We start from the raw sequence: 16,131 nt of genomic DNA on the forward strand, positions 1-16,131 counted from the left end.
TTTGAGGCTAACCGCAGCTCTCGGAGGCCAATACAAGCTGACTATACAGAGGTCTTTGCCTCTGATGTTTGCATGACAAGCAACAGCTTCGATCCCTCCAATAGGTGGAAGGTCAATTCTAAAAAATGAGTGGCACTTATTGATCCCCAAAAGCACCCCTCCGTATCTATCATCACGGTCCAAGCGTATAATATTAAAATCGTGGAAAGAGATATCATCTCGCGAAGAAAGTCAAGTTTCGGACAGAGCAAAAACATCACAATTGTAGTTATGAATTAAAATTTTGAATGTATCCAATTTAGGGATAAGACTACGACAATTCCACTGTAAAACAGTGATATCTCCGACCTCTCTATTTGAATTAGACATCAAGAGAGATAATCATTGCAAGGAGGGGCCATGTTTGCATCAATTGTTGCAAAATTGTCTTTAATACTGGAAGCATTGAGATGACAAGGGTTCTGATGGAGTCGGAAACATTAAAACACTTGAAGATTTGGTCCAAAAGGTCAGACAACTTTATAAATCCCGATTGGGAAGTTGAACTGGACGGAATAACAGGGACAGTTGGGGTTTTTGAGGCTATATCGGTTTGGCATTTGGCAATTGAAGTTTTTTTCAGGGGAAGAAAAGGAAGCAATTGTCATAGTTTATTCAAGGAATTATCTGATTTTTACCCCATTTTCGTTTCGGAGTGTGGCTTGGTGAGTTGTTGAGGTCTCTTAAACAGACATTGTCTACCATTCCTATTTCTATCAAAGTCTATACAATTCGCGTTGGCGGTATTGACGGATCGTGTTCAGATTCGTTAGGCGAAAATGAAAGAGCCTCTTCAGGTGCCATAAATGGGCTATGAAAATTTTTAAAAAATATGAAAGAAAATAAACTTTTTCGATGCTGAAAAAACTTATCTGATTTCTAGGATAAGTTTCTGCGAATATTAAACGAAAGTTGTGTAATGATTTTATATTATAATGAAGAGTTTTAGTGGAAACATCGGAAAATGTTAAGTTAAGTGAGAGACAGGACTACGTGTTTTAAGTAATTAAATAACTTGATGTGAAGGAATTCATTCTAATATTTAAAAGATTAAAACAGCCTTCGTGCCTGCTAATCTATTGGAGACTAGCGGACCCGGCAAACTTCGTCCCGCACAAAATTTGTTTTTTTGTTATCAATACCTTCAAACATTTACATTTGCACATACGCAAGTTCATGAGTCCAATCGCAGAACTGTTCATTGATTGATATTCTAATCGACCCTGTTGAATTTACCTTTTACTATGAAATTCCTAGTAACTTCTACCAAAGCTCATCATTATAATATCAGGTTACTTTCAGACACAATTCTCGTTCAAGATTTTTCAACCACTTGCAAATAACATATTTATCCGTTACATGGAATAAATGTTTGATACAGAAAATGTGATAGAATTAAGGCAGACCCCTCTTCTCCCCTTAGAGGGGAGGAAGGAGTGTTGAACCAACATAGAAACGTTTATCGATCCCTAAAACCTCTATATGCTAAGTTTAATTCCATTTGTTTGATTAGTTCTCGAGTTGTTCAGCACCATCCCCTCCTCCTGTTTAGAGAAAAGAAAGCTTGATTAGTTCTCGACTTATGCAGAAATTTGGGTTTCATTTCTATGGAAGTCCCCCCTTAGAAAGGTGTTGAACCATCTTAGAAAAGTTTCTTCTCCATGAAACCTCCACATGCCAAATTTAGTTCCGTTTGCCTCATTAGTTCTTGAATTATGCGGAAATGTATGCTTCATTTGTATGGCAGCCCCTCCCCCCCTCAGATAGACGGGAGGAGCGTCTATTCACCATAGAAACGTTTTGTGTCCCCTAAAAGCGTCGCATGCCAAATTCTCATTTTCTTGATTAGTGTTCGAGTTATGTAGGAATTTGTCTTTCATTTGTATGGAGACCCCCCCCCCTTAAGAGAGGGGGGAGGAGTATCTAACCACCATAGAATCATTTATTGTACCCTAAAATCTCCACATGCCAAATTTCGTTTCATTTGCTTCACTAATTCCCGAGTAATGTAGAAATTTGTGTTTCATGTGTATGGCAGCCCCCCTTAGAGAGGGGGAGGGGTGTCAAACTATCATGAGAACCTTCCACGGCCCTAAAAAACCCCTACATACCAATTTTCATGTCAATTGGTTCAGTAGTTTCCGAGTCCATAAGAATCAGACACACAGACAGACAGAAATCCATTTATATATATATATATATATAGATTATTAGATTAATTCTCTTCACTAAACCTATATCGTCACCAGATATCGGCACCGTTCCTCTGTCTTCGCGGATAGCTGAAATATTTAACGTAACGTAACCTACAGTACACGCACACGTTGATAAAATTGTATCTGTCAAAAAGTGTCAAAAACAGTGATTTGCCTCTAATTGGACATCCGGCTAATTAGATAGACCTGTGCCGCGACTCGAATAATTGGACATTTGATCCTCTAATTGGACATTTTTGAAAACTTCTACTACAGGTTGGCTGTTGTATTTTTGTAGACTGGAAGAGTAACCCCGAAGAAGGAAGAGTAATGCAGGAGAAGTCCAAATTCCTCAAAAAATTCCTTGCCTGGCAAGCAATCTGCAGTTGTAGACTGACAATCAAAAGTTTCATTACTTTTGGTACCATGGACCTGCAAATTTACCAGGAAAAGAGTGTAATATGACCTTTAGGCCACCCATCCGGTAAACATTAAATGCATCAAACCCAAAATAACGTAAAACGCTCAAGGTCGCTAAACGCACTAAATTCTCACGAGAACGCTTTAGCGACCGACGGTTCTGTTTTGTTATTCATTAAGCCATAAACGCAAAACACATTATGCTGTAACACCACGTGTTTATGTTTCCGCACGGCTGCTAGCCATAAATGTTAAACATCGGCAGCGCCCTGCTGTGTAACGTCTTTTTCCTTATTTACAATTCCGTTTGCGACACATGTTAGGCGTTTTAGTTCTTTCCCTCGAGAGTCTGACTTTAGACTGTAAGTTATGTAAGATAAGTGAAGAAAGCAGGAAACAGAAATCGGAATAAAATGACGACCCGGACTCTGCTCGACAGCGAGTCCGAGACGTAAGCTTGACGTAAAACGTTGCGTAGTGTTCTGTTACTTTCACTCCGTATCACATCCCCAAATTGAGGAACTCGTTCACACATCCCAGTTAAACCCCACACTTTCATAAGAGCCTACTTCCTTCTCTGGAGCAGGTCGAGGTAAAGTAGCTAATCTGGCTGAACTTGACAAGCTGTCACTACTCAAACTCCACCAAACAGAGGTAGAGCGAAAATTACGTTACAGTGGTTGCTCAAGAGATGAATTTGGCCAATACTTGTAACTGCGGGTTTCGGTACACGGCGTCATGCACAAACCTCTCATTTAGAAAAGTTTCAGTATCTGCATACGCTCTCGAATTTCCAATGGCAAAAACCCTCACGGTTGGCTACGTTGCCTTATCATCCATTCATTTAGCCTACACTTACCTTAAAGCTGGATTGCAACGACTCGTTGCTCCGGTTGTAGGGATACTTGTTCAGGCCTTATTGCCCGTCTCCCAGAAAAATTCACTCGCGAGCTTCGATTTTGATTTTTCTCCCCAGTGAACGCACTGTCCTTTTAAGTTTTTTTCTTTCTGAGTTCCTTGATGCTACTCGTTCCTTCCAATATGAGATCAGCTCAAAGCTGGAATGTTGATTTTAAATGTGAATACAATTCAAGTTACATTACAAAATTCAATTCACAATTGGTCGGTGTTAAGTCAGAGGGGACCAAATCGCAAAATTGAAAATTTCGAGTTATTGATTGCATTCGGTTAAGCATTACGTAAGCTACATACCACACTTATCAGGTTTGGAAAATCGCGCGTACAGCAGGAATAGCGTATCGAAATTGTTTTGAATGTTCAATGAAAGCCCCTTATAGTGCCAAACTTCGAGCTCGTTTTTCCTGAAATCAGAAAAATGTCACATGGTCCGGTCTGACTTAACACCGACCAATTAGTCTCATACAAAGATTTTTCATTCTCGATCGGGTTACAAATTCAAGTATAAATTCTAGCTGGTTTTGTCTGAAATCTCATAAGTTTTCAATTCACGCTCTTTCAAATGATAACAATAGATTTGCTTGTTTTGATCTATTGCTCTTATCGCTATCTACTGTCAAATTCTCCTCATACGTTATCTACGTCAAGGCGCTTAGAAGTATATCCCAACGTGAGGCCGTTTCGTCACTAAGTTGGTTAGTGGAGCGGTATATGAAAACAGTACGGAAGAAAGCAGAAGGGGAATTATTTGCTTGAAGCGTGAAAGAGACAGACTGATCAGGAGTGAGCTTCGGCAATAGCGTATTGTGTTTTGTTTACATAATTTAATAATTTAATGAGACAAATTTCAAAAATTTTTGTTTACAAACAAAACACAGTTTTGTTTCCAAGATGGCTGAATAGTGCTTTTAGCAAGTTGGCCCACCTTAGGATATACCAAGACGGGTCTATGGTACTAGGTGAGGCCGTTTCGTCACTAAGTTGGTTAGGGGAGCGGTATATGAAAACAGTACGGAAGAAAGCAGAAGGGGAATTATTTGCTTGAAGCGTGAAAGAGACAGACTGATCAGGAGTGAGCTTCGGCAATAGCGTATTGTGTTTTGTTTACATAATTTAATAATTTAATGAGACAAATTTCAAAAATTTTTGTTTACAAACAAAACACAGTAGGCTTCCAAGATGGCTGAATAGTGCTTTTAGCAAGTTGGCCCACCTTAGGATATACCAAGACGGGTCTATGGTACTAGGTGAGGCCGTTTCGTCACTAAGTTGGTTAGGGGAGCGGTATATGAAAACAGTACGGAAGAAAGCAGAAGGGGAATTATTTGCTTGAAGCGTGAAAGAGACAGACTGATCACGAGCGAGCTTTTGCACAAGCGTATTGTGTTTTGTTTACAAACAAAACACAGTAGACTTCCAAGATGGCTGAAGAGTGGTTTTAGCAAGTTGGCCCACCTTAGGATATACTTCTACGCGCCTTGGGATATACTTCTAGGCGCTACATTGTCGTATCTACGTTACGGCTGTACGAGGGGTCACTCGCCGTGCAGAAATTTGAGGCGATTGAGGAGGTCATCGCCGTCACAGAGGCCTACTTTGCAGACCTCGAGAAAACGCATTTTTTAGATGGATTAAAGAAGTTGGAGCATCGCTGGATCAAGTAAATAGAGCTAAAAGGAGACTATGTTGAGAAATAAATCGCCACTTTTCCAAAATGTTTGTTTTTTTTTGTAGGCTAAAAACTTATCGGACTCCCCCTCGTATACTTGCTACATTGAACTATGAAAAATGAAACACATTTTCAAACCCCAATATCCGAATTAGAACCTGAAATTATTGAGAAACCAGAGCAGTGGGTCCAAAGCCCCAGAAAAGGAGGATGGTTGTAATAGCTGTTATCCATGGTTATTATGGAAAGGAAGTAATGGATAAACCCCTAAACCAAGGTGTGAAGCGACCCGTGCCGAGGGATGAATGGTAGGGGGGGTTTTAAACCTTGCCGTTAACGGAGCCTGTGGAGCACCAGGGCTCCCTCCACAGTATCGTCTGCCCTTGCTGCATTAAGCCGGTCACTGATGCAGTGGACCTTCTTTACCGCGAGACTCGTGGGACTTCTATGAATAATCCACATCCAAATGAACAAATCGAGCGGTCGAAAATAACGCAGAACACTAAGGTTCTGCAAATAAATCTCCATCACGCTAAAGCAGCATCTAACGTGCTGTCTAGGAGGTTTATTGAAGACGCTATGGATTTAGCTTTAATTCAAGAGCCTTGGGTCCACAAAGGAAGAATACTTGGTATTCATACTGGTTCATGCAAGTTATTCTACGACGACAAGCATGACTCCCCAAGAACTGATGTTCTAGTAAAAGCAAATATTAAATGCTTCCCTATAACAGAGTTCATTCAAAGGGACATCGTCGCGATCAGAGTTGAGATACCAACCGCCAAGGGAAGATCCGACATAATAATTGCGTCGGCTTATTTCCCTGGTGACGTACCTGAGGCACCTCCCCAAGAGGTTGCGGCGTTCATAAATTATTGCAGAGAAATCAAAAAAGACTTCATCATCGGCTGTGATGCCAATGCTCATCACACTTTGTGGGGTAGTACTGACATAAACAGTCGAGGTGACTGTCTTTTAGAATTTTTCTCTTCAAACAACATTGACATTGCCAATATAGGCAATGAACCAACGTTTATAAACGCTATCAGACAAGAAGTCCTGGACCTAACACTGTGCAGTCCGGTAATTTCTTCGAAAATACACAACTGGTACGTTTCTGAAGAGGCGTCTTTGTCTGATCACAGACACATTATCTTCGAATGGGATTGTGGCTTGACAGTACAGAGAGAATATCGTGATCCAAGAAAAACCAACTGGGAACGATATTCACTTGAACTCGAGTCAGAAACTCTTAACACAAGAATAAGGTCGATTCAACAGCTCGAATCAACTTCAAAAGAATTAAATGATACGATAGTTTCTGTCTACAACAGTAATTGTCCACTTAAGAGAGTTTCTTCGACAAGAAACGTTCCATGGTGGAACAAAAGGCTCGAGCGGCTACGTAAAACAGCGCGGAAGCTGTTCAACAGAGCTAAAATTAATTCGGATTGGTCTCAATATAGGAGCGCCCTAACCGAATATAATAGAGAACTAAGACGATCTAAACGAAAATCTTGGGTAAATAACTGCGAAAGCATTGAAAGTACCCCAATCGTTGCAAGACTAAGTAAGACTCTTGCAAAAGACCACTCGAACGGGCTAGGTTCCCTCAAAAAGGACGACGGTTCGTTCACAAAATCTCCCTCAGAAGTATTAGACTTACTGATGAAAACTCACTTCCCGGGATCTACATCGGTTCATTCTGATACCAGTCCTAACTACAACCGCGACATGAAATGCTCTCGAAGGAATTCTCAAAGTGCAAAGGATGTCGCAAAGATAGTTGCTGGAATGGTTTTCACGAGGGCCAGAGTAGAAAGCGCGGTGAGATCCTTTCAACCGTACAAATCCGCAGGTGCAGATGGAATTTTTCCAGCCCTGATTCAAAAAGGAGAATCTAAGCTGATTCCATCTCTAATCGAGATTATTAAGGCAAGTCTGATACTAGAGCACATTCCTTCCACATGGAGACTCGTTAAAGTGGTCTTCATTCCAAAAGCTGGGAAACGTGATAAATCACTCCCAAAATCATTCAGACCAATTAGTTTATCATCAATACTGCTGAAAACTATGGAAAAAGTATTATATGAATACATAAAGTCTGTATTCATGTCCAAATGCCCTTTATCTAAATACCAGTTTGCCTATCAATCAGGCAAACCCACAGTCACAGCGTTACACACGCTTGTGACTAAAATTGAAAAATCTCTTTCGTCAAAAGAAACTGCATTATGTGCGTTTCTTGATATCGAAGAGGCTTTCGACAATGCTTCCTACGTATCAATGGCACAGGCTATGAGAAGAAGACATTTCGATGACTGCATAGTCGAATGGATCAAAGGCATGCTCACAAATAGACAAATCACCTCGGAGCTGGGTGGGTCATCGACATCTGTGATTGCAACGAAAGGTTGCCCACAAGGAGGGGTTCTATCACCTCTACTTTGGTCACTGGTGGTTGACGACCTTCTGATTAGTTTGGAGGCGAATGGTTTCGAAACCGTGGGTTTTGCTGATGATTTAGTCATAATGGTACGTGGCAAATTCGACGATGTGATATCGAGTAGGATGCAGATGGCCTTAAACCTTACACAATCATGGTGTATCAAAGAAGGTCTGAGCATAAATCCCTCAAAAACAACAATTGTTCCTTTCACCAAAAAGAAGAAACTGCATCTGCAGACTCTAAATCTTGGAGGAGAGGAAATAAAATTCAGCGTTTCAGTGAAATATCTAGGCGTAATCCTAGATGCTAAACTAAACTGGAACGCACACTTAGATGCAATTATCAGTAAGGCCAACATTGCCCTATGGGCATGTTCTAAAATGATAGGTAGAACATGGGGCCTGAAACCAAAAATGGTTATGTGGGTCTATACAGCAATTGTGCGGCCTAGGATAACCTATGCCTCATTAGTATGGTGGCCAAAGACTAAGGAGACTGTAGCTACAAAAAAGCTAAACAAACTCCAACGACTGGCATGCGTTGCTGTAACAGGAGCAATGCGAAGCACACCCTCAAAGGCATTGGAGGCTATCCTTCACTTGTTACCTTTGGGTCAACATGTTCAGCTGGAGGCTAATAGAAGCGCTCTAAAGCTAAAAAGATATAAAAAAATATTAGACGGGGACAAAACTGGTCATTTGAGCATCCTGAATCTCTTACCCGTTGGACCAACCTCAGAGATGAACAGCGATTGGATGGAGCCAAGGACCAATTATGACATTCTATACACAGTGATCGAACTTTCTCGTTCAGTATGGGATGAGGGTGGTCCCGATGTTCGTAATGGTTCAATCCTGTTCTATACCGATGGGTCGAAAATGGGTAACAGAACAGGTGCTGGAGTGTATGGTCCCAGAATAAAAATTTCTGTAGCTATGGGGAACTGGCCAACAGTGTTCCAGGCAGAAGTAGCTGCAATAATAGAATGTATAAATGTCTGCCTTAAAAGAAATTATAGACATGCTAACATTTGTATCTTCTCAGACAGTCAAGCAGCACTTAAAGCCCTCAATGCTTTCAAGTGCTATTCAAAAATTGTCTGGGAATGCATTTGCCTTTTACGACAACTGTGTCAGAGAAGTTCGGTACAACTGTACTGGATTCCTGGCCATTGCGGTATAGAGGGAAATGAACAAGCAGATGAACTCGCAAGACGCGGCTCAAGCTCACCCTTCACTGGTCCAGAACCATTCTGTGGAATTTCTGAATGTGTGTTGAAGAGTGAGCTGAAGAAATGGGAAGACCGGGAAGTAATGGCCAACTGGATGGCTGTACAACTCAACCAGTCAAAAAAAATTATCACGCCGAGTATTAAAATTACTCAACAATTGCTGAGTCTTAATAAGAAAGACTTCAGCACATTCACTGGTCTTATAACAGGACACTGTCCGAGTAAATACCATCTCAAAAACATAGGTTTAGTGCAAGATGATATTTGTCGCTTTTGTAATGCCGAAAGCAAAACCTCGGAACATTTGCTCTGCAAATGCGGAGCACTAACAAGACGCAGACTTCAACACCTTGATAAGGCTATTCTGGAGCCCAAGGAAGTTTGGTCTGTGTCGCCGATCAGGACTATAAATTTTATCAAACAGATTATTCCTGATTGGCACCTATCTCGCTATAGCTTTCAGTCTACTTCTTCATCAATAAGCAGTAGATAAGCTTGAAGCGTAGTACAAAAAATGGGGCATACCACAATAGTTCAAACTAATGGACGCAGTAGTTTACACCCAACAAGGGAAAAACCCCAATATCCTTTATCTTCCATGCAAATGTGAAAACATCTAAGAAAACTCTGTCATAACGCGGCAGAAATGAAAGACTTCATCTATCGCTTGCATTAAAAAATGGGCAATTTTCGGATGGTGATAAAAATAAACTAGAAAAGATAATTTAATGAGACAAATTTCCCAAAAAACATAATTTTTGGTCTTGTTACAAAAATATTTCGACGCTCTGTCGGGCAGCCGTCTGGCAGTTGGACGGGACTTTTGCCATTGCTGTCAAAAACATACTTGTTCGCATGTTTTTCAGTTCTTTCTCAGCTTTATTCATTAGTTCCATCTTTGTTTTCGCCATGAAATTGTTGGAATAGACCCTCCGCTCCAGGTTCGCCCTGAAGTTCCCGATGGGACGCAGCTGGGGAACGCTCGGAGTGTTGACGGACCTCGAAACAACATCTAACTTCAAGTGGTTCATTTCCTCCAGCGACTTCTTCGCGTAATGGGCGAAAGGCAGGTCCGGCCAAAACATCACATCCTCTTCCGGATGTCTTAGAGGCAAATGAACTGAAAAGTTTAGAGCCTCTATAATACATCACGTTCGTTCGTTCGTTCTTCCGGATGGTATTTTTGGATGAAGGATGCAACTTCCGACAGACACTTTGTGTTGTAAATTTCCTCGTTCATCGCAAGTCCCGAACGAAAGAAAAGCGACTTTGAAGCACCTTCTTTAAGAACTTGGCCTGGGAGCTGTCCTTCACATCGGAACTTATCGGACGTAAAGTAGCTGGTTCCCTGCCAGTCGTTGCTGTCCAGCGTTAAATACGTTTCGTCGTCCATAACGACCACGACGTTCGGTTTCGCCGGAAAAAAAATCAATCCTCATTACTTCCTGCCTTTGTTTCACAGCTTGCTGTTCTTGTTCTTGTCTCACATTTCCGCATGATGATGTCCATCTCCACTAGATATTTTTACACTGCCTGGCCCGTTACTCCATTCTCCCGGTCCAAAGCCCGGAACGATGTAGCCACTTTTTACTCCGTCTACTACTTTAGCTTCCGCTGCGGTTTACGATCGTGTAGCACCGTCGGACGGCCGAAATCAGGCTTCCGTTCAATGCTCTCATTCTTGTCCAGAAATATGAGGATATCCATTTTCTTCGCAACAGGATGGAACTCCCAGTACGCACGAACCATGTAGCGCAGTTGCTTCACTGTTTTCGCCATAACTTCCGCAGTTCAACTGAGAGCGCTGTCAACTTTTGTTCTGGGTTACTATGATTGACGATGCGCAAGTGGTCTGATCACCCATGACTTTAATGCAAGCATTACGCTTTTTTAATGCAAGCGTTACAGTGGATTTAATTCATACATTAGCGATTCGCAAGCCTTTTATCGGAGTAGGGGCGAACTCACGAGGAGCTTCTAAAGCTATCGTATTATTGGTAAGGCTTTTTTCTTCTTTAGAGCATCTTAGCCGAACCCTCCCATGGATCACTGGTGTTTTGCAAGGTTCCATGACAAACCATGACAGAACCCCAAGGCCCAGTTTGAAGCCCAAATTTGGTGCGTTTAAAGTCCTGACAAGAATTAAACATTTATTCCAGTTTTGTTGAGATATAAATATTTTTAAACAATTATGATATTGGGTTGAGGAAAAAGAAATGTCGTATATTGTCAATATATGGCAACACTTAAACATATCTTGTATTGTACTTATCGCATCGGGTCATACTATACGGCTAATTAAAGACGACAATCTGTGCTACAGTGTTGTGATTGTCCTTTTCAGTCACAAGTTATAGAGCGTCAAAGATGGAGTCCACCAAACAAGAAATTCGCCATATTTTACGTTTTTGCTACCTGCTAGGTAAAACTGCAACGAAGGCAGCTGAAAAAAATCATGTAGTTTATGGACCCGATACTGTAACGATTCGCTCAGCACAGCGTTGGTTTGATCGATTTCGTTCTGGTGTAGTGGCTGTCGAAGATACACCCCGTACTGAAAGGCCAATCGTCGTGGAAACCGATAAAATCGTTGAAATCATCCAAGTAGACCGGCATGTGAGCACTCGCTCGATTGGCCAGGAACTGGGTATAGACCATAAAACCGTTTGGAACCATTTGCAGAAGATTGGATTCCAAAAAAGCTGGATGTATGGGTGCCACACGAGTTGTCGCAATAAAATCTTTTAGACCGAATCAACGCCTGCGATGCACTGCTGAAACAGAACGAACTCGACCCATTTTTGAAAAAAATGGTGACTGGTGATGAAAAGTGGATCACGTACGACAACCTAAAGCGAAAAAAGTCGTGGTCGAAGCACGGTGAGCCGACCCAAACCATCGCCAAATCCCGGATTGACGGCCAGGAAGGTTTTGCTGTGTGTTTGATGGGATTGGAAGGGAATCATCCACTATGAGCTGCTCAACTATGGCCAGACCTGTATTGGACTCGTAACCTTTTCTCATCTTGCTATAATTAAATTAGTCTGGTGCTATGATATCAATCGCTATTGCATGGGAAACAACTGAAAAAAACACCACCATCGTTGATTGAATATAAAATCTGAGTGATTCGCGATGTGGCTCACTCAGAAATCCACCACCCATAATTAAACCACCGTTGGTCTGCTCCGGATCGGCCCCCAAACAAAATGAGCAAGAACGTAAAAACTTTATTTTATGGGAAAAACTTTTCCTTTTCTGAGCGTGCAGCATCGTGCAGCACCGCCCGATTAATATTACATTTTCTGGCAGGTTGACGGTCACGTTTTCCGCGTAAATGGGGAAAAGTTGGTCACTGTCGGCGATGAACTCTCCCGCTGGCAATAGTTTGTTTGCAGTTTTTTGGTTGTTGTAAATAATACGTGTTTCCTTTTTTTCGTATCGCTTTCCAACAGTAACGCAAAATCTTTGGATCCATCCAGTGGATATTGGGCGGAATCGCTGCCGGCAATGGAGACTCCGCTGTGCGCCGTTGTGGATCCCGTGCGGGATTTCCGCTGGCATGCACTTCGTTGTGGTGGCCCGGAAACTGCTGCCTTCCTCTGCGAGCTTCCAGGTATAGGTTTAAAAACACACATGAAGATAGGTAGTTAGCTCACACAATCTTTAATTTTGCAGTTCCCAATTGGGCCTCAGATTGTACCATAACTTCAATGCCATCTTTAACGGTGCAGTACATGTCGGACAGCGGAGCTGTCCAGCTTTCACGAGACTGTGGCGAGCAAGGTACCAAGCATATGTCTTGCCAGGGTAAACTCGATCGAGATACAATCATCCAGCAGCTGCAGTGTAGTGAACAAGAAGAGGACCCAGCTCAGGCGGCTACCGAGGATAATCGGCTGCCGCTGGAAATGGCTGCATTACCACCACAATCGACGATCACGAGAAAGCCACAGCTGCCACAGATACTTGAGCATGACATATTGACCGTGGTTTCGAACAACGATGAAGACAATAACATCGATGTTAATCCGAACCAGATTGAGGATACGGTTAAGAATGTGATCAATAAGTTTAATCTTGCGGATTTGATGCAGGGCGAACAATCGCTCCACAGCGAGGAGACGGATGTTCGATTCAGTGAGCAGGACAAGGATGGTAAGAAAGTTGGAACTAAGAAGTACTCGCCACTTTTCGAGAAAAAGGATAAGTTCGGAAAGAAGGATGCCAAAAAGATGGATGAAGAGGAAGAAATGATGATGGGCGATCAGCCAGATGAAACGGAAACGCAACCGATCGATATCGTGCAGCAAGCGGTAAAACCAACGGAAGGAGAATCGGACGAGAGTTTGATTACAAATGTCTCCATTGGATCGACGGAGAGTGCAGTATCCAGTGAGTTAGCAATAACTGAAAGTACGACGGCCGACTCGAGACTACGCAGAGCCACCGACGGAGAAACTACATCGGAAACATCACTGAGCTCGACAACAGAACTGCAAACAGAACCAACCACGACCACCACAACTACCACCATGGAGTCGACTACAAGCAGCACTGCTAGTCATATTTTACCGACCACGCCCAAAAAAGAAACCGCTTCCATTGGAGATCACTTCATTCCTCCCATGTTGATGGTGAAGGCTCGCTTCACTTCGACAAAATCTCACATAGACGCTACAACCGCGTCAGAGCACAGCACAGAAACATCCGAACCGACAATTCCTTCAAGTACCGTTCCGCCTACGTCAACAACAGAACAGTTAACAACCACCATTGTTTCGGTCGATTCTGCCCAAAACAACAGTGAAGTTCAGCTTACAGAATTGGATGACAAAACCTCAACAGTAGAAATTTTACACTCTTCAGAGGCGGAAACAACAACCAACCATCAAATTGTGGAAATCACGTTCGATGACAAAGAGCTTACTTCCAAATTTGGTACCCTGAGCATCACAACCCGTCCATTCCCGTCGGATGCGATAAAGACCTCAACTGAGACTATTGAATCAACCACTACTGTTGCCAGTACAACCCAGAAGAACACAACCACCATTCATGAGACCTCCCCATCCGCTGTAATCCTATCAACAAGTACCGCAACTTCTGAAATCATCCAACGAAGCTCAACGCCAACTCTCACTTCAACAATAACAACAACAACAGCTCCGACCACGACCACAGTACCAACACCTGCTCCCATAGAACACGAACTTCTCGAAGATCAGGAAGACCACGAGCAGGGGGAAGGTGAAGACCATCAAACCGAAGAAGACGACGAACACCACAACCAGGAGCTGCACAACAGCTTCTCTAACATCGAAAATTACCAACCATACAAACCTAACCGACACCGTTCACTCACCAAACCGGAGGTGCACAACAATCACGGAAACTACATCAAAAAAATTCTCGGTTGAAGGCAGAGTACTGCAGCAGCAGCAGAGTTTTTTCTTGTCATATCACCAACTGTCAAACGGGGCGGGCTCACACTGACAATGACCGTTCCGTCGCCACCTGCTGAAAATCGAGCTCATTTGACAGCTATGGAGCGATGATTCACATTTCCGTTCGTTTCTAGCGTTTCTCGTAGGAATATAGGCTTTAGATATCAAGTTTTCACTTTTCCCTCCTTAATCGCCGGAACCAAATTGAAGTTGCAATCCGAAAGAATCGAAACCTAGAGATGTAGGGGAGTTTTACCAGCTAAAAATATCCATGGATGGTCAAATAAAGTTTGGCCTTAAGTAGAGAACCTGTTTATTCTTGGATACAAGTCAATCAATAGTGCGGTTCCGTTCGCACACACACAACCGATCGTTTTATGTATTCTTTGTCGGGCTAGAATAGACAGTTCCAAGTAACGCAACTCTCATATCATCCACTTCCTATCTTTCAACCTTAATAGCAGACATTTAGCTGATAAAATCCGTTTCGCTGCGTCGTTTCACTGTTTTAACACGCAAACCCACACTTCACTAACAATGAATGCTTAGAAGCATCAATAACTGCGACGTTTTAGTGTTCCGAAGTAAATGAGAAAGAGCCCCTTTAAAATTCTAGCAAGATAGAAATGACCCATTACAAATAAGAAACACGTTGCCAACAAATTTGAAACCATTGAGAATAACGCGAGTTTTAATATAATGAAACAACAGAGAAGGAGAGGATTAATAAAAATCAAAGGACAAATTGTAAACAAACTAGATGATTAGTTCATAATTGAGACAGATGAAGGAGAACGTGAGGTAATATATCAAAAGCTGACATACACACGCTAGTTTTGATGCAACGCATTCCAAAATCAATTATGGCCACCGTTAGGGGGTCGCGATTCTAATGAAGTTGAAACGAAAGCGCAAATACAAAAGATAACCTTTCGCACACCGAATCAGACCGGGGTCCTGGTTTGATTGTAAGATTTTACTGTATGAGAGAATGATTTTAATAAAAATGATGAGTAAATTAACTGTGCTGTTAAGATTTATTGTCCGCGTAACCCAATATCACAAGCCTAACCTCATTAGATAATCATCAAAAGGGTATTACGATCAAAATTAGTCGACCAAGAACTAGAGGCGAATGAACTGAAAAGTTTAAACCCTTTTAAAGCCAAAAAGAAGAAGAAGAAGTCGACCAAGAATGCGTATAAATTGAATAATTTCCTACCAAAACAGGACGGAGCAGGAAAGGCAGCAGACGTTTTCTTAGACACTCCTTCATTTCTTTGCTGATTGTCCTAGTTGCCATGTAAAGGTCACTTCCCAATCCATATATCGTAATGCATGCGAACACTTAAGCGCTTACGATGATAATTTCAACTAAAAAAATATTGACATATCAAAGCATGAAAAATTACCGTTCCTGTAGAATTAGAAGGCTTTCATGTAAATGGTTTGGAATTCCACACTTGTACGAGGACAATGATCAGCCGCCCCTGACATAAGGAACAGACGCTGCTCCATTGTGAACAGATGCTCAGATAGACCCTCTTCCCTATCAGCATACGACCAAGATCTCACCGTGGTTGGTTACCCGATCTTCACTATAATTACCCGTACCCAACCGCCCCCGCGGTGATAGGGATAGAAGTTATTGGAAAAGAAGCTCATGGACTATGGGGTCTACTTTATTTTATTTTTTATCCCATTTATTTATTTATTAGGCTCATTAGCATTTTAGTTGTAACAGAGCCGGGTTTGAATCGTGT

At 42.0% G+C, this 16,131-nt stretch overlaps 1 protein-coding gene across 1 annotated transcript in view; it reads left to right on the forward strand.

Annotated features, from left to right (window-relative positions):
• LOC129765720 (serine-rich adhesin for platelets) overlaps nucleotides 1–15,390 on the forward strand; it is a 347,565-nt gene extending 332,175 nt beyond the window's left edge. The window contains exons 4-5 of the mRNA XM_055766143.1: nucleotides 12,377–12,537; nucleotides 12,600–15,390. Of these exons, the coding sequence (XP_055622118.1) occupies nucleotides 12,377–12,537; nucleotides 12,600–14,341 (1,903 nt within the window). The 3' untranslated portion in view covers nucleotides 14,342–15,390. The remainder of the gene's footprint in view (nucleotides 1–12,376; nucleotides 12,538–12,599) is intronic.
• The last annotated feature ends 741 nt before the right edge of the window (nucleotides 15,391–16,131 follow it).

Source organism: Toxorhynchites rutilus, chromosome 1 (genome assembly GCF_029784135.1).
Source record: "Toxorhynchites rutilus septentrionalis strain SRP chromosome 1, ASM2978413v1, whole genome shotgun sequence".
NCBI lineage: Eukaryota > Metazoa > Arthropoda > Insecta > Diptera > Culicidae > Toxorhynchites > Toxorhynchites rutilus.